A 13,932-nucleotide genomic window follows, 5' to 3' on the forward strand; every position below is an offset into this window, starting at 1 on the left:
GAGCTTCCTTCAAGGAGCAGGAAGCAAACTGTTGAACTGGAATCCCATGAGGCTGCCGGGTGTCCAGAAGACGCTTGGTCCATTTTGGCAGAGCAACCCCAGAGTGGTGAGAGAAGGCTACCGGTGGCCATTGGGTCATAAGTTAACTTCTGTGGCAAAAACAGAGGCCTGGTGAAGAAGCTGGCAGCTCCCCATGCCAGGAAAAGCCTTAATTGCCCAAACGTCTACCTGCTGGGCTCTTCTTAATGCAACTGGCATCAGACTGGTTTAAAAGCAAAATGAAACACAAAGTAGAAATTCTAGAAGCTTGCAATTGTCTTGAGTATGCTTGGAGCAGGTCCCGCAGAGGACTGGCACTGAAACAGTAAATAGGGTTTTTCAGACTCTCCAAATGGCATGAAAAATATCGGCGTCTTTTGCAGAACACAGCCCTGGATGGCTGAATCTTCGGAAGACTGGCGCAGAGGCTTAATTGATTCATTGGTGTCAGCTTGGAGTGGTTTGTTAAGTGTTGTCCCCACTGCTTTTGACGTTTTGACCTTGTCAAAAGCAACTGCACACCATGAAGTTGGATCAGACACTTCCTTTCCGCTTGTTTGCCCCCTCGGCTGAACCGCTTGGATACCCTTGTCTAAACTTCATTGAACCTCTCCCTGCAACACCTGGACGGATGCTAAGTGACAAAGCCTGCTAATGAAGGAGACGGCAGGGCAGGTGGCAGAAATGCATATTTAGAGGATGAATAAAAATGAGAAACAGTCCAAAGCGGGGCAGCTCTGGAAGGAGAGGGGACGGGTGTCAAAGAAGTGAGGACAATGGTTGCAGCTGCACAATAACAGTCTGATCTCCTTTTTATATGCAAAGCAATAAGCAGAGGATAGAGATAGAGGATAGTTATCGACAGGTGATATATATAGATTGATAGATGATAGAAATAGATAGAGGGGAGATAGATAGATAGATAGATAGATAGATAGATAGACAGACAGACAGACAGACAGACAGACAGACACATAGAAGATAGATGATAGCTAGCTAGCTAGAGATAGATGGATGATAGATAGATAAATAGATAGGAGATAAATGATAATAGCTAGATAGGTGATAGTGATAGATAATAAATAGACAGACAGAAGATAGATGACAGATAGATAGATGATAATAGACAGATAAATAAATAGATGTGAGCACTGCTTTACAGATTCAGCTTTGCCTACCACTTCTACAGTCTGGTTCTGAATGGGCTGCGGCACGCCAGTGGGCCAGGGATCAGGATTGGGGACTCCTGTGATAGATTTGATAGATAGATAGATAGATAGATAGATAGATAGATAGATAGATAGATAGATAGATAGATAGATAGATAGATAGATAGATAGACAGACAGACAAATAGATGATAGGTGATAGTTAGATAGATGATAATGATAAATATGACACATGATAGATGATGGATTGAGATGGATAGATAGATAGATAGATAGATAGATAGATAGATAGATAGATAGATAGATAGACAGACAGACAAATAGACAGACAAATAGATGATAGGTGATAGTTAGATAGATGATAATGATAAATATGACACATGATAGATGATGGATTGAGATGGATAGATAGATAGACAGACAGACAGACAGACAGACAGATAGACAGACAAATAGATGATAGGTGATAGTTAGACAGATGATAATGATAAATATGACACATGATAGATGATGGATTGAGATGGATGGATGGATAGATAGATAGATAGATAGATAGACAGACAGACAGACAAATAGATGATAGGTGATAGTTAGATAGATGATAATGATAAATATGACACATGATAGATGATGGATTGAGATGGATAGATAGATAGATAGATAGATAGATAGATAGATAGATAGATAGATAGATGATAGATGATAGCTAGATAGATGATAATGATAAATGTATGACAGATGATGGATTGAGATAGACAGACAGACAGACAGATAGACAAAATAGAAAGGAGGCAAAACGTTCACAGCACAGTTGTGGCTACTGTCTTAATTTTTTTAATTCATTGTGGATGCCACTTGGCCACACAATACAGGTTGTCCCCGACTTACAATCATTCATTTAGTGACAGTTCAAAGTTACGATGGCACTGAAAAAAGTGACTTACCCTTATGACTGTCCCAGCATCCTTACAGTCATATGACCAAAATTGGGGTGCTTGGCACCCCTTTATGTGGTTATGAAGATTGCAGCATCCTGGGAATCACATGATCGCCGTTTGTGACTTTCCTAGCCAGCTTCTGACAAGCCAAGTCAACGGGGGAAAGTCTCATTTACTTCACGCCGGCGTGATTTACTTATTAACACCAATCATTCACTTAACAACAATGGCAAAAAAAGTTTGTAAAATTGGGCATGATTCATTTAACAACTACCTTGCTTAAGTCGAAAATTCTGATCCCAATGGTAGCCGTAAGTCAGACTACCTGTATGTTATTTCCTAAACCACAATTTATAACAGAATACCAGATTTGGAAGGGACCTTGGAGGTCTTCTAGTCCAACCCTCTCCTCAAGCTGGAAACCCTGTACCATTTCAGACAAATGGCTCTCCAATCTCTTAAAAACCTCCGGTGTTGGAGCACCTACAACTTCTGGAGGCAGGTTGTTCCACTGGCTACTGCTAAGCTTGTAAGCCGCCCTGAGTCTTCGGAGAAGGGCGGGATATAAATGGAATTAAAATAAATAAAAAAAATTGTTCTCACTCAGGAAATTTCTCAGGAAATTTCTCCTTAGTTCTAGGTTGCTTCTCTCTTTATTCAGCTTCAGTTATGTTTATGCCCAAACAAACTGGAGCTTACTAGTTCACCCAATCTGCTAAAACATTGTCTTCCATCCCAGAAGAATCACAGGAACCACCTAACCCCATTTTCCTTCCATCTTTGTTGCTAGCGGCATCCACCTTTCATGAAAATGCAAAGGCTTGAAAGGGTTAGTCAATAAACGCTTTTGTCATTTTGCTTTGGCACCAGAATAAATTAGTTGAGGATTAAGGAGAAGAAGGGGAGAGGATTATAGTTGATTAAATATATATATATTTGTTCAGGAAAATACCAGCCCAAAAAACAAAAAAAATCCCCAAGGGAATTTTAAAAGTCTAAGATTGCTTAGGGTGCTCAAACTCCTTTTCTTCTGATTTTAAGGTCTTTTAGTTTTCATTTCTGGCATTTAATGTTCATTTGTTGGTTTGAGGGTCAAGAAAAAGAAAGATGGTGGGAACAGCTTTTACTGAAATGTTCTTGGCTCATTAGCATTCGAGGGAATGGCTAGTTGGGTCTTTGTGTGCTAAGAAGCTGAAATCAGGTCAAGAATTATGGCTTCTCGTGAAGGTCTCTTGCCCCTTCCCTGAGCTTCTCTTAGAATAAGCTATGATGCCTAAACTTATATTTAAAAACAGGATTAAGGATGGTGATGGAAGAAGTTGGTGCTTATTAGCAATGTGAGAGGAACCTTAGTAAAATAAAAAGTGATGGGAAGGAGCTGAGATCAAAGCGGTGGCAAACAGATGCAGCTTAGGACATTCTCTGAGCCATATTGCAGACACTGATTGATTGATTGATTGACTGATTGATTTATCACATTTAGAAACTGCCCATCTCTCTCACCAAGGAAATCTAGATGGAGAGTTTTGAGTAGGATGGTGTGGAAACCAGTTGCTTACTCAGTTATGGTAACCACAGTCCATCAAGACTGCTTGAATTAAGGACAAGCTTCCTATGTAACTTTCTCCTGATCCTAAAGCATCAAGTACCAATGCCACTGTAGATACTGTGGGATCCTTGGTGCTCTCTGAGCTTGGTGGCTCTCTTTGCAGTGCACTGAAGACATTACCTAATTTGGTCATGAAACACCTGCCAGAAAACCAGCAAGCTCAAGGACCCCACACTTCAACCCTGAGCTACAAATATGCTCTTCTGTCAGAACACTTTATGTACGGTTCAAGAAGAGCCCACACGGGGTTAGCCCAAAGGCTCACCATTCTGTTGCCTTGGGAAACTTTCTGGCTCTTTTCGGAATATCTAAAGTAAGACATGAAGGCCTTGGAAACAACACATCTGAGAAGAGGCCATGTGGGCAAATGATGAAATGTGTTGTGACAACACGACACGGTTCCCCCCCGACTGGCATACTGAGAGGCAATATGAAAACCTTTTTATTGTGACGTCTCAATGCACATGACATCCTTTTTTGCTATCTTGCAGATTTTGCCAATATTTATGAACAGGAAAGGTAAAGGTTTCCCCTGTCCGGTCATGTCTGACTCTAGGGCAGTGATGGCGAACATTTAGAAACTCAGTGCCCAAACTGCAACCCAAAACCCACTTATGTATCATCGGGTGCTGGGTGGGCGTGGCCCATTGGGTGGGCATGGCCATGATAGTAATGGCAGACTGGGTGGGACTGAAAAGTTCAATCAATCAATTCCAACTTTGCGAGATTTTTTTTTCCCCGCGAGAAGTTGAAATTGATTGATTGATTGAACTTTTTTTTTTTTGCACAGGGCAGTGGAGGCCTAAAGCAAAAAGGTTTTATAAAACCCAGCTGAAGGCCTAAGACTGGAGCAATGGTGTGCGTGCCCACAGAGAGGGCTCTGCATGCCACCTGTGGCACCCATGCCATAGGTTCGCCACCACGGCTCTAGGGGATGGTCCATTTTCTAGCTGAGGGAGCCAGTGTTTTCTGAAGATGCTTCTATGTTCATGTGGCTGGCATGATTACATGCCAAGGCACATGGAACACTGACAGCTTCCCACCAAAGTGTACCTATTTATCTCCTTGTATTTGTATGCTTTTGAACTGCTAGGTGGGTAGGAGCTGGGGCAAGTAACAGGAACTCACCCAGTCCCGGAGCGCTTGGGTCTTGAACCTGGGCTGTCAGCTTTCCAGCTGACAAACTCAGTGTCTTTCATTGATGAGCCATCATGCCCCCATTTGTGAACAGTACTGTCTGCTCAAGTGGGATCCTTGACTTACTTTGCCTATAGCCATCCCGGTTCAAATCCAATTTGAACTGAGATTAAAATGTATCACACAAAGTTATCACACAAAGCAAAGTTATTGTTTGGGGGAATAACTTAGCCTGACAATGATGAGCACCAAATCCCTGAGATCAAGGGCTATGCGGTACTTTGGTTCTGAGGAACGAAACACAACGTTGGGCTGTGGATGCAATATCCAGCTGCATGTCCTTAAACCAAGGACAACTTTTCCAAGGATCAGCTGAAGGATCACAGCATGTTGTGCAAAGAAATAGCTGCTTTAAGAAGTTTCAAACAGATGCTATGTGAGGACCCAGGTTCATGCTCTGGAGCACCCATTATCTTCAAAATCAAAGGGCTGCTTAATGTAACCTACTGATTTTTTGAAGCAGCAGCTTATCAGCAAAACGAGCCTACCACGTCCAGTTGGCATCCTGAATTCCTCAGAGGAAAAATGTCAGCAAACTATGCAAATGTTTATTCAGTCAGCTACAAATACATCCCTTTGAGCTTTTCTTTTTTTAGATCTTTAGATTTGCAACTTTTGGGAGTCTTCTGGAGAATGCCCTGCCTGGTAGGAGAACTGAACTGAATGAGGGTTCAAGAGTTGGACTGAAGAAAACATACTATGTTTTCCAGGCACCTGTACAATGGGAACTCTTGTCTCCCTGCAGTTTGGCAAGCACAGTTGCCTCAGAGAGAAACAAAAGAAAGAACAACAGCCACCAATGGACGTGATGAAATGTGTAATAGAAACATAGCCAAGATGTCTTCTAGCACACCCATATCAATTCCACATTAGTGATTTATAGCTTCTTCTTGAATCATGCAGTTTTCATTATGCCAGAATAAGAGTAGTGTAGACAGGCTTCATCTCACTTCAACAATGGATGCTTCATGCTGTGAAGACACTGTAAGCCAATAGCACGGAAATGAAGCTAGAGACCAGAAACACTCTTTGGTGTCTTTGTAATATCTTGTTGCTCTCTTTGCAGATCACAACACCGGCTATTTTGCTGGTAGAAATCATATTCTAGCAACATGGCATAGTATCTTTAAGCTTGAAGGCAATTTCATTTTTATGAGGATGTCAGATGGATGGAAGTACCCCCTGTAGTGCAAATTTCATAGGTCTTCTAAAGAAAATTCAGTTAACTCAAGATTCACTCAACATTTTCCCTTTTTCTTTTTGCTGTTTGCCTTGCAAATGTGGCCGAGGAAACTAAAGCTTCACAAAGAGTGCTTCAAAAACAACCAAAGACTTGAGTGGAATAGAATAGAATAGAATAGAATAGAATAGAATAGAATAGAATAGAATAGAATAGAATAGAGTAGAGTAGAGTAGAGTAGAGTAGAGTAGAGTAGAGTAGAGTAGGGTAGGGTAGGGTAGGGTAGGGTAGAGTAGAGTAGGGTAGGGTAGGGTAGGGTAGGGTAGGGTAGGGTAGGGTGAGGTGGGGTGGGGTGGGGTGGGGTGGGGTAGAATAGAATAGAATAGAATCTAGATTAGATTAGAGTAGAGTGGAGTAGAGTAGAATAAAACAGTACAGAACAGAACAAAACAGAACACTTTATTTGGCCAAGTGTGAATAGACAGACAAGGAATTTGTCTGGTGCAGAAGCTCTACTGTACTTTCAAAGCATCATCATCATCATCATCATCATCATCATCATCATCATCATCATCATCCAAATAATGGGGGAGGGGAAGTAAAGAAGATATTATGTTTCTGATGGTCAATGATTATGACAGGAGTAAAGTTAGAGGCTGGTCACAAGCAGTGCTTCCTGAACTGCCCCCAGCCAAGATACAAATTCTCTTTGAAACCATCCCAAACCTACCTGAACACCAATAGATGGACGCCATTTCCTCTGGCGAGCCAAACTTCTTAGCTCTTCCCTCCCGGGAATTGTCCTGATGATAAGTGTGGAGGGTTTGGGGGAAGTCCGGGGTTGGACCGAAGGCAAATCCAGAGACATGGCAGTGATCTTGCTGCTTTCTAAACTCTCCGAGGAGTTGCAGTGCTTGGTGGCCTCTTTGGCCCAGGATGGACTCCGATTGATCTCTCTGGGCAGGAAACTGTCATGGGTAGATTCGGTGCTGCTTTGGGCTGTAACAGCAATGAGGGGCTTGGCTTTGATTCCTGAAGGGAGGGCTGGTGGAGCTTTCCGGTAACTAAAAGCTATATGGAGGTTGGGGGATGGGTAGGGAAGAGAAAGGAAAGCAAAATGGACCAATTAAAAAAAATAAGATGCTGCACTTTAATTAGCATCTACTAGGCTACATCCATGGCATCACAGCCTTCTTGTCTCAAGGTTGCTTGGTTTTGGTATTAATTTACTGAAATGGGCAGAAGGAATCATTCTGAGGAGAGCAGGAAGAGTTGCAACCAAAACAATGTCTAAAGGGCTGCCCCAAAGAAGAGGGAGTCAAACTATTCTCCGAAGCATTTGAAGGCAGACAAGAAGCAACGGATAGAAACTAGTCAAGGAGAGAAGCAACCTAGAACTAAAGGGGAATTTCCTGATAGTTAGAACAAAAACCCAGTGGAATGATTTGCTTCCAGAAGTCGTGGGCACTCCAATACTGGAGGTTTTTAAAAAAGGGATTGGACAACCATTTGTCTGAAATGGTATAGGCCAGGGTTTCCCACTTGAGCAGAGGGTTGGACTATAAGACCTCCAAGGTCCCTTCCAACTCTGTTATTCTGTTATACAATGGGCAGATTTAAAAAAATCTGATTCCAAGGCCAAAATACAATTTGTGAAAAGTTTCAGATCTGACCTTCCCTAGTTTTCTCACGAAGATAAAGAAAGGGAGGGAGGAAGTGCATTCAAACTTAATGTCAACTCTCCCAGGTAGATCAGACTTGGAGGCCAAAGACACACAAGCAAATATTATTTTATTGTGAGATGATATTAATAGAACCTTGCAAGTTTGAATGTGGTTCCCCTTTCCTTCTTTATTTTATTTATTTATTTTATTCAATTAGATTTATCTTCATGAGAACAAGGGAAGGTCATGCATGAGATGCTGTCTCTAATTACACTTCTCTCCAGGGCTCAGCTTTCTTTTATCTGACTGTTGCTTTGGTTGTGGATCTTCCAGTTGTTCCTCAAGGTTATTCCTTCTGTCCATTACATTTATAGACCCAGTTTATTAATAATGTTGGCCAAGGACAGGAAACTTGACCAATTTTTGTCTTTATTCTTTCCTGTACAAATACAAGCTAACATAAATTGATTCATAAAAAAAAGTAAGTCATGTTTATGTACAATAAATAGAATTCTACATTCCTGAAACAGAGAGTGAAAATTAATTTGGTTTGTTAGCCTGTAAGTTGGTTCAGGTACAGTTTCCTGCCTAAAACCATGGTGAGTTCTACATACCTTCCTCAAGGTCAGGTCTAAATTCCTTTCCATCACATGACATCTTATTATCAGAAGGCCTTCTGTTAATCTCACCTAGGAGACATTGTTCATCTCTACTTAGAGGTTCTTCTTGGTACTTACAGGTGCTTGGCTTGAGGATGCTGCTGGTGAGAGGTTGGCCAGGCTGGTGAGTTGTTGCCATGGTGAAGAGAGAGAGGCAGTCATCGTCCTGGGAGCAGCCAGCTTGAATGGCCCGCAGATAACTATGGCTGCGCATGCGGAAACAACCGGGCAGATCCAAAGCCTCCACAGCCTGGGACTCCACCTCTCCGAAAACAGACTCACACACAGCCTCAAACTGATGGTTCAACTCATCATTGATCTGGGAAGACAATGGAAAGGTGGAGTGGAGGGAATTCAGACTCATTCACACATTCAGTAATTTATTCCTGTTGTCCTACCAAGGGTACACTCAAAGGAGTGTATCTACCTGGTGTCAACTTTCTGTTGGGTCTATGTTCTCACAAATCTCTGTCCCAAAGATGCTTTTTCAGGAGACAATTGGATTTTTGGGGGGTTTTTGAAGACATTTCACTTCTCATCCAAGAAGCTTCTTCAGCTCTGACTGGATGGTGGGGAATGGAAGGATTTATATTCCTTGCAGACATCCTTCCATTCTTCCCTTCCCAACCATCCAGTCAGAGCTGAAGAAGTTTCTTGAATGAGAAGCAAAATGTCTTCAAAGGAAAACAAGAAAGTCCAGTTGCCTCCTGAAAAAGCTCCTTTGGGACAACCATGACCTGGATGACTGAGAATCTCCATAGACACAAATCTCGGTCACATTCACCATTATAACTAAGGCGTATTGCTGGTTTCTTCCACCACTTTAAATCAAACTGTGGTAGCTTGTTGGCTATCATCTCAATGTATTGCCTGAACCCCACCTTTTGTTTCAAAGACCATGTCTAAATCAAAATTGGGACTTCTTCAACAAACTGTGTTTAAACAAACCATACCTTTGATTGAGATGTACAGGTAATCCTCAACTTAACCATTGAAAACTTAGAGACCATTCAAAATTGCAAACTGAATTAGAAGTTCTGACTGCTGGCCTCTCCTCTGTGGCCATGTGATTACATTTTGGGAGCTCGACAACCAATCCACACTTCAGCTGCTTGTAGCATCCTGTGGTCATGTGACCACAATTTGCAATTTTTTTTGCTAGAAATTGGTTTTTACTTCTAATTTCTTGCAAAAAAAGAAAAAAAGAAAAAAGAGTCCATTATGGACAAAGGGTTCAATCAAAAGACCACCACATTCCCCGTGTGTGTATGCTTTACGACCAACAGCATTTATTTTAAAACTGCTGAGTTCACTTAATGACTGCTTCAAAAAAGGTCATAAAATTGGGATGAGTCACATGATGATCTGCTTAACAACTGGCATGATTTACAACCATAATTCTGGTCAATTCTGGTTGTGAGTGGAGGACTACCTGTACAGTCAGTCAATGCAAACTCCCAAAACGCCAGGCAGTGTTCAAGAAAGCTTGTCCCCGATGAACTGTGTTCCATCCTAGGATTTAGCAGTGGAACAAATAAAGTTAAGTATATGGGTAAATTAGATTGGCAAACTTGCATTGGCCAAATCCTTTAAAATTAATTAGCTAAGAGCTACAGCTTGAATTGATTATTCAGACAAAACCACAGAGTTCCAAGTTAAAAGCAAATCAGTCTTATTTTATAAAGGCCGGTTGATTCGGGCATATTGCTTAGTTGCGATTGCTAGAAAATTGCAAATATAATTTCTGCTTTGATTCACACCAAAGAATACTTAAATTCCGTTCAAACCTACAGTATGTGAATGGTTAATTGCCACTCAGAATGATGAATCTAAGACTTGTTCCTGACAAAACCAATGCTTGTTTGGAGTTGTGAAAAGATAAGTTCTGTTTCTTTCAATTGTTCAGAAAAGCACCTTTTCAAGAGTTTGGAAATCTGCAGATTTATGCATGATTCACTCAGCCATCACTGGGAATGGGAGAATCTGTCAATTTCAGATGCTCTCAGTTGCTTTCTATTTCTCATTTGTGCAAATCTGTCAGTTTTAATTCCGTTTGTCATTTTTCTATGCATACATTTGGCTTGTGTCATCCCGCAGTAGTTCAAGATTTTTTTAAAAAACAAACAAACATTACAATATATTTTAATAAATTTTACACACAATTATTCCTGTACAATTTTTGTGTGCAATTCTGCTTCTGCCCTAATATTATAATATCAGATTATAACACATATTTGTGTGTGCCTCTGCATGTGTAAAAGCACAAAGTCTGAAGAACAATTTTGATTTGTGCGTCAGTTTGAAAATGTCAAATTCATTGAAAAATTTCTCCCCAATTTTTAATGCCATAATCCACAATTTCAGTTCCTATAACTAATCCTTTCCTTGAAATTCCGCTGGGTTGTTGCTGCATCCTGTCCTAGTGAATTCCATAATTTAATTAGACATACCTTAAGAATGTTTTCCCTTTGAACTTTCCAAATTCCAGCAACTCTGACACAAATATCTGTTATTCGCAACCAGGGCTGCCGTTTTATGTTTGCAAATCTAACACACTGTTTGCAATAAATAAATATCAGCCCCCCTCATCCTCTTTTCCCCAATCACAATAAGGAAAAAAACAGCATGGAAAATAAATCCCAAACTTGATTTGCTACTCATCATTTCTCTTTTCTCTTTCCAGGATGCAGTGCAAATGAAATCTCAGGAATGCAAAGTGTGAATTTTTGGCTCCAGAGACTGAAAGCCATTCCAGGATTACTCGGCAGAAATGGATTGGTGTATATAGTGCTCTGAATGACTGAATGGAAAAGCATGCGGATGCCAAAGCATAGAGAGGGACGACTAATTCACAGATGCAGTTAAGATGAGCATGCATCAGACCAAAGGAGAGCAGCCAAGGTATCTTAAGCCAAAGCAGCCTGACTGACATGTCTGGTATCCAATGAAACTTAGTCATTTTCACTGGCAATCCCTGCTCAACAGAGAGGACTATGAGCCCTGGTGGCACAGTGGTTAGAATGAAATATTGCAGGCAAACTCTGCCTACAGCCAGCAGTTCAGTCCTGACTGGCTCAAGGTTGACTCAGCCTTCCATCCTTCTGAGGACCCAGACTGTTGGAGGCACTATGGTGAATCTGTAAGCCACTTAGGGAGGGCTGTAAAGCACTATGAAGTGGTATATAAATCTGAGTGCTATTGCTAATGCTACCTTTTCTTCCAGAAAGCTCTTGTTCCACAAAGGAGGAGGATCTGGAATTCTCTCCTTGCTTGGTGGAGCATTTCTTAATAAAACATCCCCAGAGAAAAAAAGCTGTACTTGCAAGCATCTCAATAGGGGCAATGAAATGCAAATAAATGCCTCCTTCCCCAAAATTGATACTTTATTTGATCATCCCACTACAAGCAGTGAAAAAAAAATGACAGACTCTCAATACAAGCAGGGGAAAAAAATGACAGACTCTCAATATTTCGCATCCCAGCCATCCAGTTATAATACCGTAAGTTATGTGACACAATTTCCACTCAGCTAAATTGATATCGGTGTTACTTCTCGTGACTGTCCATCACTTCTACTCGGTCAGCTTTCTACAATCCAAGAACCAAAGAGAAAAACCACCTCACCTGCCCAGTGGTGAAGGAACGTCCATACCCTTGTCCCCGTGGCCGGATTCGGGGTGGTGTGCAGCAGCTGGGACAGTTACAGATATATGAGTCAGAATAGTGTCTACTTGCAAACCTAATGAGAGACATGGGGAAGAAAGGTTTCTGAACAAACCCCCAAAGCAGGACAAGAGAACACATGGAAAGGAGTGGACTGGCTGGTTTAATATGGGCAGGTTCTCTGCTCCTATAAAATAGGTAGATCCTTGCAAAGGTATTGGTATGCTCCTTTATTTCAAAATGGCAATAAATATTGATAAAATGAACTCTTGTGGCTATAACCTCCAGCAACTACCAGGACATAGCATTAAGGAATGAGAATTCTGTGGATCAGGAAGACAAAATATCAGCTATACAGAATGTGACTCTAAACTCGACCTCAACACTCTGCTAATAAGGAAGAAAGTTGGGTTGCCAAAGAGAGCAGGTCTGGAAAATTTGGGGCCCTTGACATGGTACCATGTTATCCCCAGGATAGTCCAGAAGGAGAAAATCAATGATCAGATAGGTAGACTTCAGAGGACTGTCATTAAGGGGTTCCTGGTGCTCTCTGAGCTTGGTTGTTTTCTTGCAGATATTTCATTACCCAAACTAGGTAACATCATTAGTGCTAGCACTCATAATGTTACCTAGTTTGCATAATGAAGTGTCTGCAAGAAAACAACCAAGCTGAGAGAGCATCAGAGATCTCTCACTTCAACCCTGAACTACAAATATTCTCGTTTATTGACTGTCATTAAATTGCTCTGATGTTTCTCATCAATTACCATAATAACATTTTGATTTGATCTGATTTTCAGTTCCTCAGGAAGGGGTGGAATCAAGGAAGAGGAAGACTGGCTCAAGAAGGACGCAGACCCTCAGATCATTGGGGCATATTGGCTGTCTGGAGCTATCCATGGTTCTGAAGGCTAGCTTTTCCCTGCCCTGCCCAACTCCTTGAGGTATCCCATGTCTCACTTAGGTCAGGAAAAATAACTGGTACCTAATCTGAGTTCAGGAACAAGCAAACACATTCCCCACTGACTTCTGCTACTATCTTTCTATGGTTTTCCTGATCAGCAATACCATTACCCCAGAAAGATTTCTTCCCCTACCCACTTTGCCTTCCCCCATAATATATCAATTTTGCTACTGGTTTTAGGAAACCTCACTCAGGTTTCCTATGGCTTCTTGCTCTTGGTTGAGAGAGAATGTTTTGTGTATAGACCACAGCTCAGTTCAATGTTCATCCTTTCTTAAGCATTTCCCCTGTAGTAACCAGGAAATATTAGCACCCTTCTTAACTTCTTACTTGGTTCTGGCCTGATCTACACTGGATGAACGGCGGTATGCCTCGCGCCGGGCCACCTCTTTGTGAGACACTTTGGTGCTGGTATCTGAGTCCCCACTGTCATCATCTCCCATGGCCTTGATGTAGCTGCCGCTCCGCATCCGTCGACAAGGGATCTCACCATCCTTCCCCGATGTTGGGTATCCTCCCCAATCATCCTGTGGCACCTGAAGGAAGAAGAGACTTTGTACAGGAAGAGCACAGGGTTTGTGGGATCAGAAGGAAGTTCTGTGGGAGGACTTGGCTGTAAGTAAAGCAGACTTTATGAAGTGCAGTTAGAATATTTGAGAGAGGAACTGAGGCCCATTGTTCCTCTTGTACCAACCTACTAAAATTTTTCCACCTGTGCACTAAATGCTACCTTTTAGCTGTCATGTTGAAACATGTTCCCAGTGAATGGTTTCTTTCCCTCCACTGGGGTTTTTCAAACAGAGGCTGGGATTGATGACCCCTTAGTTCCCTTCCAGCTCCATGATTCTATG

The 13,932-nt window shown here is 41.6% G+C and overlaps 1 protein-coding gene across 1 annotated transcript in view; it reads right to left on the reverse strand.

Moving 5' to 3' along the window:
* Nucleotides 1–13,932, reverse strand: part of DLGAP3 (DLG associated protein 3) — a gene marked incomplete at both ends in the record, with an annotated part of 47,604 nt that overhangs the window by 19,943 nt on the left and 13,729 nt on the right. Inside the window, 4 exons of the mRNA XM_081335191.1 lie at nucleotides 6,862–7,202; nucleotides 8,533–8,773; nucleotides 12,079–12,193; nucleotides 13,412–13,617. Coding sequence (XP_081191317.1) covers nucleotides 6,862–7,202; nucleotides 8,533–8,773; nucleotides 12,079–12,193; nucleotides 13,412–13,617 — 903 coding nt within the window. The remainder of the gene's footprint in view (nucleotides 1–6,861; nucleotides 7,203–8,532; nucleotides 8,774–12,078; nucleotides 12,194–13,411; nucleotides 13,618–13,932) is intronic.

The sequence above is a fragment of the Vipera berus genome (assembly GCF_964194415.1).
Source record: "Vipera berus genome assembly, chromosome: 9".
Lineage (NCBI taxonomy): Eukaryota > Metazoa > Chordata > Lepidosauria > Squamata > Viperidae > Vipera > Vipera berus.